Source organism: Sus scrofa, chromosome 16 (genome assembly GCF_054392235.1).
Source record: "Sus scrofa isolate SSC_HxYL_T2T_F1_AM1 chromosome 16, Sscrofa_HxYL_maternal_Yorkshire_Landrace_v2.0, whole genome shotgun sequence".
Classification (NCBI taxonomy): Eukaryota; Metazoa; Chordata; class Mammalia; order Artiodactyla; family Suidae; genus Sus; species Sus scrofa.
In genome coordinates, this window is record NC_139398.1 from 17,242,618 (window position 1) to 17,262,279 (window position 19,662).

General features: G+C 43.5%; 1 protein-coding gene across 3 annotated transcripts in view; it reads left to right on the top strand.

The window, feature by feature from the left end:
* The window catches only part of FBXL7 (F-box and leucine rich repeat protein 7), a 408,940-nt gene extending 402,323 nt beyond the window's left edge, over positions 1 to 6,617 (top strand). For 2 of the 3 annotated variants that reach the window (XM_003133850.7, XM_085001736.1), the window contains one exon: positions 3,273 to 6,617. In XM_003133850.7, coding sequence (XP_003133898.5) covers positions 3,273 to 4,009 — 737 coding nt within the window. In that variant the 3' untranslated portion in view covers positions 4,010 to 6,617. Of the gene's footprint in view, positions 1 to 43; positions 1,454 to 3,272 lie in introns of those variants that run through there. The other variant, XR_014830807.1, reaches the window with a different exon arrangement.
* Positions 6,618 to 19,662: the final 13,045 nt, after the last annotated feature.

Consider the following 19,662-nt stretch of genomic DNA (forward strand, 5'->3'; position numbering starts at 1 on the left):
TTTATTTATTATCTTTTTAGAGCCTCATCCACAGCATATGGAGGTTCCCAGGCTAGGGGTCAAACTGCAGCTGTAGCCACTGGCCTACGCCACAGCCATGGCAATGCAGGATCTGAGGCACGTCTGCAACCTACACCACAGCTCAGGGCAATGCCGGATCCTTAAGCCACTGAGTGAGGCCAGGGATCAAGCTGGCATCCTCATGAATGCTAGTCAGATTTGTTTCCGCTGAGCCACAACGGGAACTCCTAAAGCTGAAATTTTGAATTACTGATCTAAAATGATACAAGCATATCAAAATGGTGTCTTAGCCAAAATTGAGCTAAACTAGTATTTCATTAAATTTGAGGCTCAGTTTCAAAAAGTAGGTATATATTTCCCTGGGCCAAATACAATATCCTTCCTGGAGTATAGCAGATTTTACTAAATTTTTTTTTTGAAAAATAAGAAACCGGAACTAGGAGTTTTAGGAACAAAGCTTGTCATATGCTCTTGAAAAAAATAGTGTCTTCACAGGCATCACAGATGGGCAAGAACTACTGTGAACATAAATACAGCATAAGCAGGATTTCAGTCATTGTAGAGAAAAAGCCAAAACAAAGGAAGATCTCAGAGTTACAGATGAGGGTACCAACTGCCTTATGCAAAACCACGGAGCTCATTGGAGCCCACGGAGCCCATTGGGAGCCCTTGTCAGGGCAGCCTCTGACAAGTCACATCTTTGTTCTTCAGGGTTGGAATGTATGTTGTGCTCCTTCCTGGCATTCTCTGACTTTGTAGCACGTGGCTTGTGAACTTCATTATTCCCAGGACCTGAATATTGTAAGGGTTTCCTGGGCAGCCTGCCAGGAGAAGGAGGAAAATCCCCATTAGCACTATCCTGTGGTTGCATAGATGCCTTGGAGATGACGTGATAGGCCAAGGCTCAGAGCTGCCAGAGGTGAGGCACCTGGCTTTAGAACTGCCAGAGGGACCCAGGAAGAGCACAGAGAAAATGAAAAGTATATAGACAGTGCGCAGTGGGATAAGAGATATATATACATATGCTTTTATATAATGTGTATTGGTTCTGCACACTAATTATTTATATCACATACTAAAATATTCTGTATATATTTTAAATAGTAATATACAGTGAACTGAAATATGCAATGTAATGAGTGTTTCATGTGTCCTGTAAAATGTAAGAATCATGTAACATATAAGGTAAATGTATACATATAAAATTTATATACACATATTCTTAGGGAAAGGGAAGACAGAAACAAGGTTTTGGAGAGACATCTAAAAATATCTTCCTGAGCATTCACTTCCTTATCTGTAAAATGGATTGTTTTAAAAATCAAGTGAGGGAGTTCCCTGACGGCCTAGTGGTTAACGGTCCAGGCATTGTCACTGCTGTGGCACAGTTTGAACCCTGGACTTCCACATGCCAGGCTCAGCCAAAAAAAAAGAATCAAGTGAAAAAAAGTTTATAAAAGCACTTTGTAAATTTCATAATTCCACATAAATAAAAGGCATTATAATTAACTATAAACTAGACAATCAATTTTTCAATGTGGATTTACCTCAGTGATAGCCAAAGTCATTTCAATTTTGACATTTAAATATTGCAAGTTGGATTATCCCATTGTGTCTTTCTATAAAAGATTCTAGCCCTCTATAAATTGTTTATTCATTCACTCATTCATTGAACAGGTACTTAGTGAGCTCCAGCTAGGAACCAAGTGTAAGGGATACAGCAGTGAATAGTGCAGAGGCCGTTTCTCAGGCGCTTACATTCCAACGTGAGGACACAAAATACATACATCAGTCAATCAATATAGAATGCCACAGAGTGATAAAGTGCCAACAAAGTGGGAGTGAGGCAGGGGGTACTAGTTCATAGAGGGTGACTAAGGAAGAATTCTGCAATATAAGGACATTTGTTCTGAGACCCAAGGAAGTGGGGGTGGCCCACCGTGCTCTCCAGGGAAGCCCTGTATGGTGCACAGACGCGGAGGCAGAGGGCGCTGCAGCTGTCTGGGAACCGGCAAGGAGCTCAGTGGGGTTAGAGGAGGGGAAGAGATAAGGTCAGAGGTCACAGGGGTGCAGGTCCTTGGAGGCCCCCTTCGATGTGAGATTTAACACTCGGAGTGAGATGGGTGCCACCTGAAGGTTTTGCGCATGATTTGAGTTCTGTTTTCTAGACTCTGTCCGGCAGCTGTGAGGAAAAGAGAGGGTAGGGGCTAAGGGCAGGGCAGGGAGACTGGCTGAGGGGCCAGAGGAATAATCTGGAAAACACATTTGTTCTTCCTTGGCCAGAAAGATTGAACTGAATCCTTAACAAGACGGCCACCTTGTTAGACAACTAACTACATATAGTTCCCGTAGTTTTCAGAACACATCTGCACCCATGATCTGGTTGCATCCTCATCATACCCCCTTAGTGCAGGTATGCCAGCTACTCATTCCCATTTCAGAGCAGTCTTGAGACAGAAAAGTTAAGCCTTCTCGGAGTTCCCGTCGTGGTGCAGTGGTTAACGAATCCGACTAGGAACCATGAGGTTGCGGGTTCGGTCCCTGCCCTTGCTCAGTGGGTTAACGATCCGGCGTTGCCTGAGCTGTGGTGTAGGTTGCAGACGCGGCTGGAATCCTGCCTTGCTGTGGCTCTGGCGTAGGCCGGTGGCTACAGCTCCGATTAGACTCCTAGCCTGGGAACCTCCATATGCCGCGGGAGCGGCCCAAGAAATAGCAAAAAAGAAAGAAAAGTTAAGCCTCCTCTCTGAGGCCATAGAAAGTAGATCTGAACTGATTTGTGACTCCCAAGCCAGTGCTCTTTCTGCCAAACTCAGATTGTGGTCCCTTTTTTTGGACCAGAGACCATTGTAGGATAAGAACTAACCATTACTACTGAGCTTCCAGAACTTTCCTGGGCCAGGGCAGGATATTTACAACATGGTCTCATTTGTTCTTTAGCGCCACCTTGCAGGGAAGGTGATCATCCTTATTTTAATGGAAGTACTGAGAAGGATTGATTTGCTCAATGTCGGGCAAGTAGGGGTGGAATTGGAACCACTGTCTAATTCTAAGGCCCCAAAGTCTCTGAAACCCAAAGTTAAATGATGCAATGAACGGGTATTCTTGAGTTCCTTCTCTGTAGGGGCCGAAAAGGGAAAGGGCAGCGTCCTGAATCCAGAGAGGGGTAGGAATCGGTAAAGGCGAGCCCCCTGCCCCACCCCCGCCCCAGCGTCGGAGATGGCTCTGAGCCTGTGTTCTGTCTCTTTGCGTAGGCTGCTCCAAAGTGACCTGCATCAGCTTGACCCGGGAGGCCTCCATTAAACTGTCCCCCTTGCATGGCAAACAGATCTCCATCCGCTACCTGGACATGACAGACTGCTTCGTGCTGGAGGACGAGGGCCTGCACACCATCGCGGCACATTGCACGCAGCTGACCCACCTGTACCTGCGCCGCTGCGTCCGCCTGACCGATGAGGGCCTCCGCTACCTGATGATCTACTGCACCTCCATCAAGGAGCTCAGCGTCAGCGACTGCCGCTTCGTCAGCGACTTCGGCCTGCGAGAGATCGCCAAGCTGGAGTCCCGCCTGCGGTACCTCAGCATCGCCCACTGTGGCCGAGTCACTGATGTGGGCATCCGCTACGTGGCCAAGTACTGCAGCAAGCTGCGCTACCTCAACGCGCGGGGCTGCGAGGGCATCACGGACCACGGCGTGGAGTACCTCGCCAAGAACTGCGCCAAACTCAAGTCCCTGGACATCGGCAAGTGCCCTTTGGTCTCCGACACGGGCCTTGAGTGCCTGGCCCTGAACTGCTTCAATCTCAAGCGACTCAGCCTCAAGTCCTGCGAGAGCATCACGGGCCAGGGCTTGCAGATCGTGGCGGCCAACTGCTTCGACCTGCAGATGCTCAACGTCCAGGACTGCGAGGTGTCCGTGGAGGCCCTGCGTTTTGTGAAACGCCACTGCAAGCGCTGCGTCATTGAGCACACCAACCCTGCCTTCTTCTGAAGGGACAGCTTCCCGCCGCCGCTGTTTTCATACAAACATGAACCAAACAAAATTTTTTTTTTTTTTTTTTTTTTTAAGCAGCATATGTGTAAGCACCGACACCCACTCATAACAGCTCTTTCTTCCAGGAAGGTTCTTAGGAATCTGGCTTTTCTTATACCTAATTTCTCACAGGCAACAGAGGTCCAGGAAAGGAGGGTGGGGGGACAAATTTCTACTAGGAGCTTTTTTTTTTCCTTTGCTTAAGTCATTCATGGGCAGTTTCTCTTCTCAAAAAGATCTACCTGGGAAAGCTGATTGCAGTGTCTTTAAAAACGCCTTTCTTTCTCTCTGTCTCTTTCCTCCTGGCCACATCCCCAGGGACCTATACCCTGATCCCAACCACCCACCAACCCCTCCCTCTCCAAGGGCAACAGCACCTCATCAGAATAATAATTCTCTCCAGATCTCCTTCTCTTTAAACTGCTTGATTGGCCTAAACCACACTCTTCCATCCCACACATGACCAAATTCTTGTTAAATAAATGTCACAACACCTGGTATGTCTTCTAAATCTTTTTAAAGAATCACTTGTGGCAAGCAGCATGATGGAGTTAGAGGCCTGCATCCTTCCCCTCCAGCTCTACCACTTGTCAGCTGTGGTGTGCTTGGGCAAAGCACTCAACCTCTTTGGGTGGCTGCCTCCAGCACTGACTCAGAGGCCATCCTCTGATCTAACAAAGGGTTAGCTTCATGCTTATTTTAGAACTGAGGGAACAGAGATGTCAATAAACAGAAGCTCCTTAGCACAGAGCACAGGAGGCACCTACCTCTTTCAAGGGGATTGTTTCTGTGGATGCTTTCAATAGAAGTGCCAACACCAGCATCCTGTGTGTCTTTCACTCCTCTCTGAGCATCATTCCCATCCTGTTTGTTTTGGTGCTCCAGTCTCTTGGCCATCTTCTTCTGCCTCGCTCCATAGATGGTTTTTGTACCCAAATATTCTGGGCATCACCCCCACTCCACACCATCTTATGGAGGCAATGGAATTCCTCATCCCAGCAAAACCCACATTCCCCCCAGTCAAGTTGATCTGAGCGCTTTCAAATAGGAGGGAAGACCCTCACCATTTTTAATTAACAAGAGAGGCCCGAGAAAGCACACATCCTCCAGGGCTTTTCTAATCCTCTCAGTGCACATGTGGTATACATGTTCACATCTGCCCTGCAGCTGGCAGGAGCAGATGCCTCTGTTCTTTGTGATTCAGGTCACATTTCTACTTGTCTTATCTATTTACTGTGCATTTAGATTTCATCACATGAAGCCTGTTAGGGTTAAGTCCTAAATGTTTAATTGTGCCAATTGCCACCTTGTGTACCTTCCCCTACAACAATCTGCGGGTCCTCTATCAAAAAGATACAGAGCAGATTTCCAGGTTATTGAGAGACTGTCCCCTTAAAAATGCCACACGAATGGAAGAGGGAACACATGGACAAGACTCAGGCGCTGGTCTACCAACCAGGTGCTGGGAATAGAACATTGAAGTCATTGCCAAGTGTGCATTTTAAGTGGTCCTATTTGGAAAGAAATCCATGTGTTAGCCTCATGCATGTGAAGTCAGGATGCCAGGATAAATTCCATCGCTCGTTTTCTTGAAATTGAATTGCCTGTTGTTAATACACCCCATGACCTCTCTTAAATTATTCTCTGCCTCCTCCAGCAGTTCAAACAGTTCACCCACTTCTTTCTCAGAGGATCCACCATCGAAACCCAGAACTTTTGCACCTCCAAGCACAGTACGTGGGATGGGATGGCAGTCAAGCCTGCCCACCACTTGACAGCTGCACCCCCACTGTGGGCTCCCTGTGTGCCTTTGTCTTAAAGTTGGGAAGGAGGAGATAGAGTGAGATGGCGTGGTATGAAATATGGCCTCCTCCCCAAGCAACACCATCCACAAATTAGAGGTGCCATCAAGGCTGTTTGTCATGGGGAGAAAGGACTTGTTTGGCTGGGGGTTGTCTCTAGTGAGAGTCACAAGGTTTAGAACCTTAAAAAGAGTTGAAGGTATAGCATTTTCCTGCTCTGTGACTTATGACCCTGACTAAAGTCTCAGAATTTGAGAGTCAAAAAGGATTGTCCTTGACCCTTGATACTGGGGTTGGCCAAGGGAGCCAGTTCAGTACTCTCAGAATGAGAGGAAAGATCTCACATGGCTCCCGGAACCAAAGAGGCATCCAGTTCCAAACACCTTCTTTACCACCACCTGAGCACAGCACCTAAACTGTCTTCCAAACATGAGACGAAGCTGACTTGCACACCATGGCCCAGCATATACTGTCTTTCCCAGTTTCTTCTTTTTTCCCAGTCTTCTCTTCATCCAGTCTGCTCCCCCTTGTCATATGAGTGTATGACAGAACTTCCTGGGGAAACAGCTCAGCAGATTTTGAGAGACCAAGCAAAAAGCCTCAATAGGAAGTTTATCTGTTTTTAAACATTGTTTCCTTCCTGCCTCTGCTAAATTGAATGCTCATTTTTTTTTTTAAATTCTAATGTTCGAATCACTGCGTGCTGTATGACTCTAGAAAGCCTTAATTTACTACCACCAAGAAATAAAGCAATATGTTGGTAATTGGGTTAAGCGTCATTTAATACCCTGGCCGGAGCAGCCCGGTGTTGAGATGGGGACAGTCAAGAGGGAGGGAGGGACTCGTCCCTGTTGAAGTAGAGAGCAAGTCGGGTCATTGCCACTGCTGTGCCTCGAGAGTTGCATCCATGGTTTTGTCGTTTCCCTTAATTCAGTTCTTTGGCTGAAACTGAACAGGTAAGTGAAAAAGCATGAGTTCAGGTCTTCAATTCCCCAACCTAATTCTTGGAGTTTGGTGTAATTGATTTTTTTCTGTGTGTGCGGGGGAGGCGGTGGAGCCTACAGCATGCAGAAATTTCCAGGCCAGGGATCGAATGCAAGCCACAGCAGCAACCCAAACCACTGCAGTGAGAAATCTTCCGGATCCTTAAACCCACTGCAACACAAGGGAACTCCCCAAATCAGGTATATTTTGGAATTTACTTTTTCACATTTTACGAAATTATCTATGATGTGTCCTGTAACATCCCTAGTAGAACCTGAGACAGCACCCTAAAGCAACCATATTAATATTTCTACAGCATCAGATATGAACAGTCTTACCATGTAAGATTATTATAGGTTATAAAAAGCCTTGGCATCCATTCAGAGCTTTCCAGATTTCAGAATTACAGATAAGGAACAGACCTGAATATGCACCCCCTGGCACTGGTTACAAACATTGGAGAAATTTTCAAAATTATGCTGACCATTGGTTGTTATAAATGGGAGGAAAAAAATCCTAGAGTGTTAAGACCTGGAAGGAGAATATGGCAGCTTGGTCTAAGAGGAAAAATTATCAGTCTTTTGGAAAAAGGCAAAGGCCAAGTATCTCATCACCCAAACCTGTAGAGCTGAGAAATCAATATGGCGGAAAACAAGTATGGAGACATGAACAGCAAACTTCATCCTTAGAAAAGAAAAAAGGCTTTAGGAGATATCGATTTTAGATATAGTTGTCCTCAACCTTCTTCTCGCCCTGTGTCAGCCACTTAATGACTCACATCAACCAATAGGACTGTTAACTGTTTTGGAACATTAACTCAAGGTTGCTCTGAGCAATTCTTGTCAAGATCCCTGAGTAAGTTTAGCAGTAAATAAAATGCATTTGCACTTGAGGCTCATGATTTCTTATACTGACATTCATTCAGAATTAGAAAAAAGTCTTCAAGAAGTTTGACATCCGAGAGCACACAACATGAAACCGAAAAAGATGGAGTACTTTCAAGGGGAAAAATAATGCAATAAAATTGCCTACCCTGTCTAAATGTCCACAGACAAGCCACCAAAAATAGTGCATTGGTTCAATAGCTGGCAATCATGATTAGTTCAGGGAGAAGTTAAATTGCAGAAATGCTGACTAGACAATAGAAGCGGGAGAGAGACTATTTAGAGACTAGGTAAATATTGCATGAGAAGGTTCACACAGAAAGGCTGTGGAACAAAATTGGTTTACTTGCATGCTCTTGGTCATGCAATTTCTTTTTTTAATCCATACAGAGTCCCTTAATGTTGCAGGAAGAAGTAGAGTAGGGGAGGGGACTACCTGCACCTGTCTGCAGAGGATGCTGCTGCCACTCCTGTTTGCCTATACACAGCTCCAGTTGCCCAAAGAGCAATGCAGGCACATTTAATTGAGGTGACCACCGGATGGGCAAAGTGTCCAGTCTAGGGAAACAAATACTTTCACAGACACTACACAATGAGGAATGCACCTCATGTGATTTTTCTTCCTTGAGGGTATCATTATCTCCTAAAGCCACAGGTCCATTTCATAGGGTCTTTTTTTTTGTAATTTTTTAATTAGAAAAATTTTTTTTTCCTTTTTAGGGCAGTACCTGCAGCATACCGAAGTTCCCAGGCTAGGTGTTGAATCAGAGCTGCAGCTGCTGGCCTAGGTCACAGCCACAGAAACAACGGTTGGATCTAATCCTCACCTGTGACCTACGAGGCAGCTTTTGCCAACACTGGATCCTTAACCCACCGAGCGAGGCCAGGATTTGAACCTACATCCTCACAGACACTGCTTGCAGTCCTTAAGCTGCTGAGCCACAGTGGGAACTCCTGTAGAGTCTTTTTAATTGTTTTCCTCTCAGGCCAGCAGATCAACTTGCATTTGAAACCACATGGGATGAAAGAACATCTCCGTTTGGGAGCTGGGTATGGAACCATCCCTGTTTATACACAGCACAGTTGCGGCATCTACAGCAGAGCCATCCCAGGAAATAGCTGCAGCTGGAATGCCGGTCTCATGGACTATCCAAGAAGGCTACATTTAAGCTCCAAATTGTTGCTGAGGAGTTAACAATCAGCATCATCCAGGTACCAAAAGATGCTTTGAAATATAATTTAAAACAAAATTAAAAACCTGACCTAGGAGTTCCTATCATGGCTCAGTGGTTGGCAAATATGACTAGCATCCATGGGGACATGGGTTCGATCCCTGGCCTCACTCAGTGGGTTGGGGATCTGGCATTGCTGTGAGCTGTGGTGTAGGTCACAGATGCAGACGCAGCTGTGGCTATGGCGTGGGCTGGCACCTACAGCTGGGGTTTGAGCCCTAGCCTGGGAAACTCCATATGCCGAGGGTGTGGTCCTAAAAAAAAAAACCTGACCTAAATATTTCCAAATCTAGTCATTTCTATATTGTGGAGTGATTCTCTTTGCAGTCATTCAGCTACAAATTTTTACACCAAGGGGTTCAGTAGGCTTGAATTCTCTCCTGGCTCATGTGATGACCAACATGTGATGGCAATCGGATATTGTAATCATCCCTTATGAACAGTGAATTCCCAAGGGAGTGCCAACCATTTTCTTCTGTAGGAGCAGATGGTACTCAGCATCCCTCAGCTCCGTTAACAAAGGTTTACTGACCAGGTACTATGATAGCTTCCAGGGGAATAAGATACAATATTCGTACCCTAAAGGAACTCAGATCAAAAGATTATAATACCCTGTAGTGAGCTGGAAGGTGGGGAAGGGAATATAAAAAGAAGAGGGGCAACATTCTTTCATTCATTTATCAAATAACCATTTTCTAAGAACCTAATATTCACCAGGCACTGTGCTGGCACTGAGAGTCTTGCCCTGATGGAAATCATTTTCATCCTTATATGGAGAAAGGGATAAAGTCTAGGGACCTTCCTCAGGGAGAAGATCCTTGAGCTGGATTTTATAACTCAGCCTAGGTGAGCTTCACAAGCCGTGATGCACTTGGACATCCAAAACAGCATACACGGTGCCCACTCAGGAACAAAACATTTGATAAAGTTGATGAAGTAACTCTACCATAGGTTAAGATTATCATAATTGCCGGGACCAACTCAGCAGGTGAGGGCTGAAGAACGGGTGCTGTGAAATTTAAGAAAAGGTTAACATAAAACAAAACACAGAGACTGATCTTAATCAAAGGTGGGAACCAGGGGACTCAAGGTCTCACGGACCAAGAGTGCCACCTCAAGAAACCACACTCTTTTATTGTGCTCTTTAGTATTGTGCCAAGTGAGGAGGGGGCTATAGGTACAGAATATAGTTTTTTTTTTAATTTTTTTAAAATTCACGTAGCTGGTTAAGCCTTTACTCTGACCTTTGGGCATTTAACAATCTTTTGCATTGAGAAAGCCTGGCGTCAGCTATCTATGCATAGCATCTAAAGAACTACCATTGTGCAGATGGCATGCCTATCTGCGCAACCTAGCATGCCTGGGTTTGCACCTCGTTCTTGCTGATGCATATCCTGCTAACAACCCCTCATAAACCCCTTGAGGCCATGAGGCTCATTTTCTTCTTATCTTAACAGGACATATCAAGCTGCACAAACGCATGCCTATCTGCACAGGTCCAGCATGCCTAGACCAACGCATTATGTCCTCAATCAGCTGACCACATGAATAACTTATGGTTAAAGGTTAAAGCCTTTTGGTCTTTGTTCTTAAGCTTAAGTTATTTACCAGCACCACAAGTGTTTTCCAAGGAGGAATATAGGGTAAAGGTAAAGCAGGACAAGATGGAGTTTTCAGCATTGAAAATAGAAGCAAAGAGGCTAAGAAAATATTGTAGAAACATGTCTCCCGACACATAATATTAACTATTCTAACTATAGGCTAACTTTGTCATTGTCATGAGTTAGTCATATGGAAATAAATAGTTCTCTTGTTCTAATGCCATCCCTTAGTGTGGCATGCGGCATTAATTCCTGTATACATATACACTCTCTTTCTCAAGCACACGCACACACACACTATATATATATATATATATATATATGGCCACACCTGTGGCATTGGAAGTTTCCAGGCTAGAGGTTGACTTGGAGCTACAGCTGCCAGGCCACAAGCACAACAACATAGGATCCAAGCTATGTCTGTGACCGACAGCACAGCTCACAGCAATGCTGGATCCTTAATCCACTGAGCAAGGCAAACCCACATCCTCATGTATACTAGTTGGGTTCATTACCGCTGAGCCAGGACAGGAACTCCAACATGCACAGTATAATTTCTAAAGGATGGGGACATTTTGCAAAAACAACACTGAAACATAATTTCTTGGACAAACTCTAAGACTCTCAAAACAGTTTGACTATCCTCCCAAACAACATATGCAACAAAAGACAATCCAAACACAGCCATAGCTCAGCTGTCATGATTTCCCCAGAATCTAACTCAGGGAAAGGAAAGATAGCAGGTCTTTCAACAATCCTCGGATTCTTCTGCCAACATGATGCTCTTTGGTTCCACCCTAATGCATTACGATGGAAACAGCCAGAATAATTGAGCTTTCTCAATATACCATGTCCCTTTGCTAAAAATCAATGTGTCAGTAATCTAAAAAATACTTAGTGGCCCAAATAAGATTAAGTAGCCATTAAAATTGCCAAGATAGGAGTTTTACTTGTACATTCACTGAGGGTGTGTTCGTTGAAACCTCAAATTTTATCAGGATTGTGAATGGGAAATTATCTACCCACAGGAACAATCAACTAAACAATGAAATGCATTAATGGAAGAGTGACAGGAATGCTTTTAAGCCCTGTGTCTCTGTGGTCAGAGGCAACAGTCCTGCTGGCTTTTTCCAAAGGTCTCCAAAGTCTGAGTAGTAGACTTATTAAGCTTATTTTCAGATAGGCAGGCCAAAGATTGAGGGGAGAGGATTTCTAATTACAAAGATTAACAAGTAATTGGTACTTCCTTTTTCTCTAATCTTCTAACCACTGCTAATGAACACACAACCACCTCCTATAAATAAAACTTAAAAAAAAAAAAAAATCCAGGTTTCATATCCTGAATGTAGTCTCCATGGGTGTTTACATTTAAAATTTAAATAAACTTCTCATGGTCTTTTTCATTTTTAAGAAAGCAGATAAAAGGACAAAACTGTCATGACTAATAAACTGCCTTCATTTTATCTCAAAGCTTTTCTGTTGGAGATAGAGACCCAAATAGATATGATTACCTTGGCATAATTTTACATTTTTCCTACTTGTAGGATAGCTACACAGATGCATTGGATTTCAAATTGTGCAGCCTCTCATTTTGCTATCTTAATGGAGAAGGGTGAGAAATGTTGGTTTTTCCGGCTCCCTTGCCACCTAGTAAATCCCCGGAAGGGATCATTTTGCTGAACAGATCTTTGCCTTAGTATAAGATCCAGAGAGGGAGAATTCAGACCATTTCTCTTGTTCTGGTTATAACCACACAGGCCAATGAGAGATTTATGACACAGTTGATCTGTGCAAATGACATTCATGAAGCACAAGCTTTCTGTCAGCTAGTCGGACATTGAGACTCCAGTTCGCTCTCTTCTCTGTTCACAGTTTTAAAACACCCCAAGACTAATGACCAAATAATGTCCAAAATGGAAATTTGGAGACCAAGCCAAGAGGCTGTGGATTTAAAGAAAGATGAGGAGTGTCCGCCATGGCTCAGTGGAAGTGAATCTGACCAGCATCCATGAGGATGCAGTTTTGACCCCTGGCCTCGCTCAGTAGGTTAAGGATCCGGTGTTGCCATGAGTTGTGGTGTAGGTTGCAGACGCTGCTCGGATGTGGCATTGCTGTGGCTGTGGTATAGGCCAGCAGCTACGGCTCTGATTCAACCCCTAGCCTGCGAACCTCCAAAAGCTGCGGGTGTGGCCCTAAAAAGACCAAAAAAAAAAAAAAAAAAAAAAGGAAGAAAGAAGAGAGAGGGGAAAAAAAAAAAAAAAAAAAAAAAACCCTTCAAATAATGACCTCTCAGGCACATAATGAAAACCAGAATCTCCCCTGGATTTCCAAGCTGGCATTGTTTTACTGGTACCCTCACCATGGGGCTCCCATGTGTAATGTTTCTTTTAAAAATAGTGCACACAGCAAAGCGCTGGGAAATACAAACACTGCCATGGAGGGCGTGAGTCTCCTTTCCTTTTAAAACTTGTGCTTAATCCCACATACATGTGGCAAAATAGCCTTCAAGGTGAACATCTTATGGAAGGCCCCCTTTTGCTTTTACAAGAAGAAAAGCCACATGTCCTCAGGTCCTGTCTTTGTTTCTTTAACTTCCTTCACCCTGAATTCGTTGGCCGTATGACCTCAGGGCTCCAGGGCCTAATTCTTTACAGCCAATAGCCTGCTCTGATCACAGAGAAAAGTGACCGCTCTTATCTGATTTTCTGATCAATGAAAAGTATTATGTCAGCAACTCCAGAGCTAAGTTCCTCTCCAGGACTTGGGACCTTAATGTCAAATCTTGTGGGTAGCTGGAATCTGAGAAAGGCCGGGGGAAGATTTGGCTGAATGTCTCCTTTGGCTGAAATTAAGAAACAGTTAGCTGATGCAACTTTAAAAACTTTTTTAAAGGTTCCTATTCTTTGATTCTAGTGAGATAAATTTATATCCTTATTTCTCTTTGCATAGCACAGCCCGTGGAGTTCTCTGTGGCAACTAATGAAATACAAATTCAGGTTTGAGTCCTGCATTTTTTTAAACTATTTTTTATTTTACTTTTAGTTGTACTACGTGGGTTTGGCCACGCTTGTGTTGTATACCATTTTCAGGAAATATATGCATCCTGGGGGAGGAGGTGTCTATGGAGATTTCAAAGAACTTGTGAAACAACATTGCTAAGTATGGGTAATGTTCAGCAGAAAATACCACTGTGAGAATGCTGGAGTAATTTGTCAGTGACACAGAACATTTTTGGAGATGATCCTGAAAATATAATAATCTGGAAGACCATTGATCCAGAAGACCACAGAGGTAATTCCACTCCATTCTTCAAAGGTGAATTCCAAACAGTATGCAGAGCCATAATTATCCCATAGCTATAAGCTGTAAGTGTAACAAATTTGAGCTTTATTATTATTATTATTATTATTATTGCCAAGCCAAAAACTTCATGACCTATTTGTAGATATTCACTCATCACTCATAATTTCTTACTCCTTCTCTGGACGGTCCCACTGCTGCAGCATTTATAACGGCTAAATTTTGCTCCCATTAGAATCCAGGGCCCTTCATAGATATGATTAGTGACTATCAGCACATCTCTTGAAAATGGTTACAAAACTATAGGTAAGCCCTCAAGAGATGTGGTTTTCAAAAGTTCAAAAAGCCACTGAGAGAAATGTGTCAAGATGAAGACTTTTTTTTCTGGTTAGACAGGAACAAAGGTTTTGTAGGTCATCTGTCTTATTTTTAATGAGTGCCCCAATATATCCTTTCTGTATGTCCAGGAATGGACTAGAGATAGAAATAGCTGAACTTTTAAACCATTAAGTTTCATTTTAGAAGTGTTCCAATGTTGGCTGAAAGGATAACAAGAAATGTCCCATTTCAGTTCACCTTTGTGTGGGAATGCCTGCTGGGCCCACAGATTTATATAACCAAAAACAAGCAAACAGGCAAAAAAACCAAGACCCTTTCCTTTGTGTTTGGGTTGTAATGGGTGCAACAGACATAGATCTCGTGGTAGACGAGCTCCAGTTATCGGTGATTGTATTCCAAGATATCATTAGCATAGAGATAAATTTAAGTCTGCTTCAAGTTAGCATCAAGCAGTTAGGATTTATGCACATCTGAACACCTAAGCCTTAAAAAACTTCTTTTACCCACCATCCTTCTGATTTAGCTGAATCAGAATAAAGAGTAAAAGTGCTTATAGGCCCTTTTCCCAACTTTCTTAAAAAAACCTCTCCCCACCACTAATCTGAAAACAGAGAACAGAGAGTCTTGCCAAAACTCTAACCAATTGCAGTTAGTTAATTTATTCTCGACTTCTTTATTAACAATTTCCAAATGCCCCCTGATTTCACCTTGGTCCAGCATTTGGGGCATCTCGAAGCTTTCTAAACTAATTTATTAATGTCTCCCCCACAGCATTCCTCTTGACATTGAAGTCAGTGGTAGCAGAACTTCAAAACAGCCTCATTATAAGATCAAGTGCCGCCTACAGACCCCAAAAGAGCAAACACAGAAATATCGACCAACTCTACCCTTGGCACATAGTACAGATACGAAGAGGAAAAGTTGCCTTTAGCTTTTCATGAAATGGTCAGATCTGATCAAGTTAATTAATTAGAGTATGATTTAACCATCCGGGATTTGCTTCTTGGTTCTATCACTGATTTTCTCTTAAGTTTGAAAAAATTGCCTACTTTCCGTAATAAAAGATATGACAACAACAATGGTTTAGAGGGTCAAGCTTTTTGGAAGAATCACCATTGTTCAGATTTTATATGGCAGGCTGGTTTTCATATAAAAAGACATATGAATGGATAGATAAACAGATAGATAGATAGATAGATAGGGACTTATAGGTAGACACATATCTATATCTTTGGTCAAGGAGTACCTGGCATTGATGCTAGCCCATAAAGTTTGTGGTTATTCCCCAAATTCTCACTTGCTCAGTATTTTATTTAGCTTTATGAGACTCCGAATAAAATAGCAATGGAGCCACATCTATCAAAAATATTGAGTGCTGCGCCTGCCCTTGATTTTTATCAAAATCATTCTAAATCTTGCTAGTCTGTCCAACTAAAAAGAGTAAAAGAATAGAGATATTCTACTGATGCTGGAATAAGGACAAGAAAGATGTTTGACTCGGCCAATAAAATTGAAATGCTATAGGAGAAAGCCAAAGGGATAAATAACCCATCTGAATTAGGATGCAGACAAGACCTCATGGCTTAGTTTTTTTTGTTTTTTGTTTTTTTTCCCTCAGCTCTAGTTACTGGGACTCAAGATGAGGGTATTTGCTGATGGCATCCAAAGGTCTCCCCTTTGCCAAACACAATATTTTTTCCAATGTGGTAGTGAAATGTGTCTTTTGTACTGCCTTTTAAAATTCCCTAGCCAGATTTTTTTTTTCTGGAAAAATATAGCAGAATGAATACCATTGATAATCAGAAGTAGCCAACGTTCTAGGGAAAAAATTTCCAAAGAACACAACTACATTTTTATATGTTTTGCCTCTTAGTGTTAGATCTGACTATCAGAGCAGTTAGATCTGACTATCGAAAGACATAATTTAAGGACACTCTGTAGATGTGAAATATTCTAAACATGTCAAAGAATAACTTGATCATGTAGGTCTCACATTGTTACCATTGCATTTTTTTTCTTTTTCTTTTTAGGGCCACACCTGAGGCATATGGAGTTTCCCAGGCTAGGGGTCAAATTGGAGCTGCAACTGCCAGCCTACACCACACCCACAGCAACACGGAATCAGAATCACATCTGAGAAGCTTGCGGCAACGCTGGATCTTAAACCCACTGAGTGAGACCAGGGATCAAACCCACATCCTCACTTTGTTAAGTTCCAGATCTAAGAGTGTGGAGTAAGGCACAGGAAGAGGGAAAGGGCTATTATGTATAATTTATTCAGATCAGAGTTTTCCTTGAGCTTAGTGACAACAGAAGAACAGATATCCACAGCTGGCCTGAGCAATTCCGTGAAAGTCTAAAGGCAGCTGCCCTTGAGGCCTCTCCATGTCTAACTGAAAAGGAGGACTAGAATCTTACAGCTCTGTGTATGCCTGGTTTTCGGCTCCTTGGGAGCTGGAGAGCTCAAAGTGTTCTGAACATTCAGTCCAGTGAATAGCCTTCCATCAATAGCTGTTGGAGACCAAAGGAAAAGCAAACTCAATTCCTACCCTCAAGACACCCACCACCCATTGAGGGTAGACCAAAAGGCAAATGGCACTTTGATTGAAATCAACAAATACTTCTTAAAGGCTTGCTAACGGGTCCTATTGTTTGAGGCAACTGGAGATAGAGCAGTGACTAGACAGACAAAAGGTCGTGCCCCCATGGAGTTTAGAAAGCCAAAAGGTCCAATGGGGCTTTCTGCAAGGATGGAAATGTTCTCTACTTCTGCTGTCCAATTACGAAAGCCACTAGCCATGTGTGGTTATTGAGTACTTGAAAGGTGCTAATGTGACTGAAGAACTGATTTAAAAAAAAAATTTTTTTTTTGTCTTTTTGCCTTTTTGCCTTTTTCTAGGGCCACTCCCCGGCATATGGAGGTTCCCAGGCTAGGGGTCTAATTGGAGCTGTAGCCACCAGCCTTCGCCAGAGCCACAGCAACGTGGAATCCGAGCCGCGTCTGCGACCTACTCCACAGCTCACGGCAACGCCGGATCCTCAACCCAATGAGCAAGGCCAGGGATTGAACCCGAAACCTCATGGTTCTTAGTCGGATTCATTAACCACTGAGCCATGACAGGAACTCCTGATTTTAAAATTTTATTCAGGAGTTCCCTTGCGGCACAGCAGGCTAAGGATCTGGTGCTATCATTGCAGCAGCTGAGGTTGCTGCTGTGGTGTTGGTTTTGATCTCTGGCCCAGGAACTTCCACTTGCTTCAGGTGCGACCAAATAAATAAATAAATAAACTATTAATTTTTATCTATTTTAATTAAACAGTCACAGTGGCTAGTGGCTACCATATTGTACAAAGCAGTACTAGAGCAATGCTATCTAATTTCAATTCCAGTGGTAATGAAATACTCTGTATCTGTACCATCTCATAGGGTAGCCATGAGTCACCTGTGGTTAGTGAGCATCTAAAATGTGGCTGTGGCTACTGAGGGACTGAATATTAAATTTGATTTAATTTGGTAAGTCAAAATTTACATAAACAGATGTGGTTAGTGACTGCTGTGTTGAGTAGCACAGTTCTAGAAACTTGCTTCTCAAGTATACTCCAAGGACAGCAGTATCAGCAATACTTGGAACGTTAAAAATTCAGACTCTGAATTTTTACATGGGAAGAAGGAAAGGGCTATTATGTATAATTTATTCAGATCAGAGTTTTCCTTGAGCTTAGTGACAACAGAAGAACCGATATCCACAGCTGGCCTGAGCAATTCTGTGAAAGTCTAAAGGCAGCTGCCCTTGAGGCCTCTCCAAACTGAAAAGGAGGACTAGAATCTTACAGCTCTGTGTATGACTGGTTTTCGGCTTGCATGCATTGGCTCCTTAGGAGCTGGAGAGCTCAAAGTGTTCTGAACATTCAGTATTAACAGAATCCTCAGATTAACATTTGGGAAGCCCTTGTCCATTAGAAGCAGAAAATGAATCATGAAAATGTATACATGAATGAGGATGAGAAAATCTATGGTACAGAATAAGGCAGGGACAGAGGATAGGGAGAACAGTGTGGCTAGGTTGCAATTTCTAAAAGAATAATCAGAAAATTCTTCACTGAAAACATGGCATTGGAGAAAAGACTTGAAGGAGGTGAGGAAACAGGAAGTGTGGGTATCTGTAGGAAGAGCATTTCAGGCAGATGGAACAGCAAAAGCAAAGGCCCTGAGGCAGGATGAAAGACCCTGCTGGCTTGTTCCTGGTACTGCAAGGAGGTCAGTACGGCTGGGGCAGAGAGCTCTGCAGGATGGTGGAGGTTGGGGTCCCCGAGATGATGGTGACAGCTTGTAGGAGGCTGGTGCCATTGCAAAGAATTTGGCATTTTCCAACAGAAGGAGTATTATGATTTGACTTATATTTTAAGGGGCTCCATCTGGTTTTGTGTTGGAATAGTGATACCAGGGCACAAGCAGAAAGACTACGGAGGAAGCTATTGCAATGGGCTATGTGGAAGACGAGAGTAGTTTGGAATAGGGTGATAGAGGTGGAAGTGCTCAGATGTGGTCAGATTCTGGGTTGGTTTTGAAGATATCACCGAAAGAGGCATTCCCCTTGTAGCTCAGCAGGTTAAGAACCCGGCTAGTATCCATGAGGATGCAGATTAGATCCCTGGCCTCACTCAGTGGGAGATGTAGGTTGCAGAGGCAATTCAGAAACAGTGTTGCGGAGTTCCCGTCGTGGCGCAGTGGTTAACGAATCCGACTAGGAACCATGAGGTTGCGGGTTCGGTCCCTGGCCTTGCTCAGTGGGTTAACGATCCGGCGTTGCCGTGAGCTGTGGTGTAGGTTGCAGATGCGGCTCAGATCCTGCGTTGCTGTGGCTCTGGTGTAGGCTGGCGGCCACAGCTTCGATTCGACCCCTAGCCTGGGAACCAGTGTTGCTATGGCTGTGGTATAGGCCAGCAGCTGCAGCTCCATTTCGACCCCTAAAATGGGGACTTCCATAATGCCATGGGTGCAGCCCTAAAAAGCAAAAAGAAAGATCACCAAAAGAATTTGTTTACGGATTGGATTTGTCTTGAGAGACAAAGAGGATGACCCAAGATGACTCCAGGCAAACTGAAACATTCTCTAGATCTGTGGGCAGGGACTACAAAATCAAGTCAGATGTTATTTCCTGTGCTATCCACATGATGGAACTTTCAAAACGCTGCCCTGTGCATGAGGGGAAATCCATTCATCCATCCACCTCGGCAATTAGAGTAGACGCTGTATAGAAGGACTATAGCCAACCCTCCATCAAACCACTTTCCTTAATAGGACACTTAAGCTTTTCTCAGTCTTTCATAAGAGGCCATGGGAATTTATCTGGAACCACACTGCCTCCTAACCAGACCTACTTATAGAAATTCTGGAGTCACAACTATTAGTTCTTTTCCCAAGGAAATTTCTGGAAAGCTGTGCCAAGGCTACTTGACACCCTGATG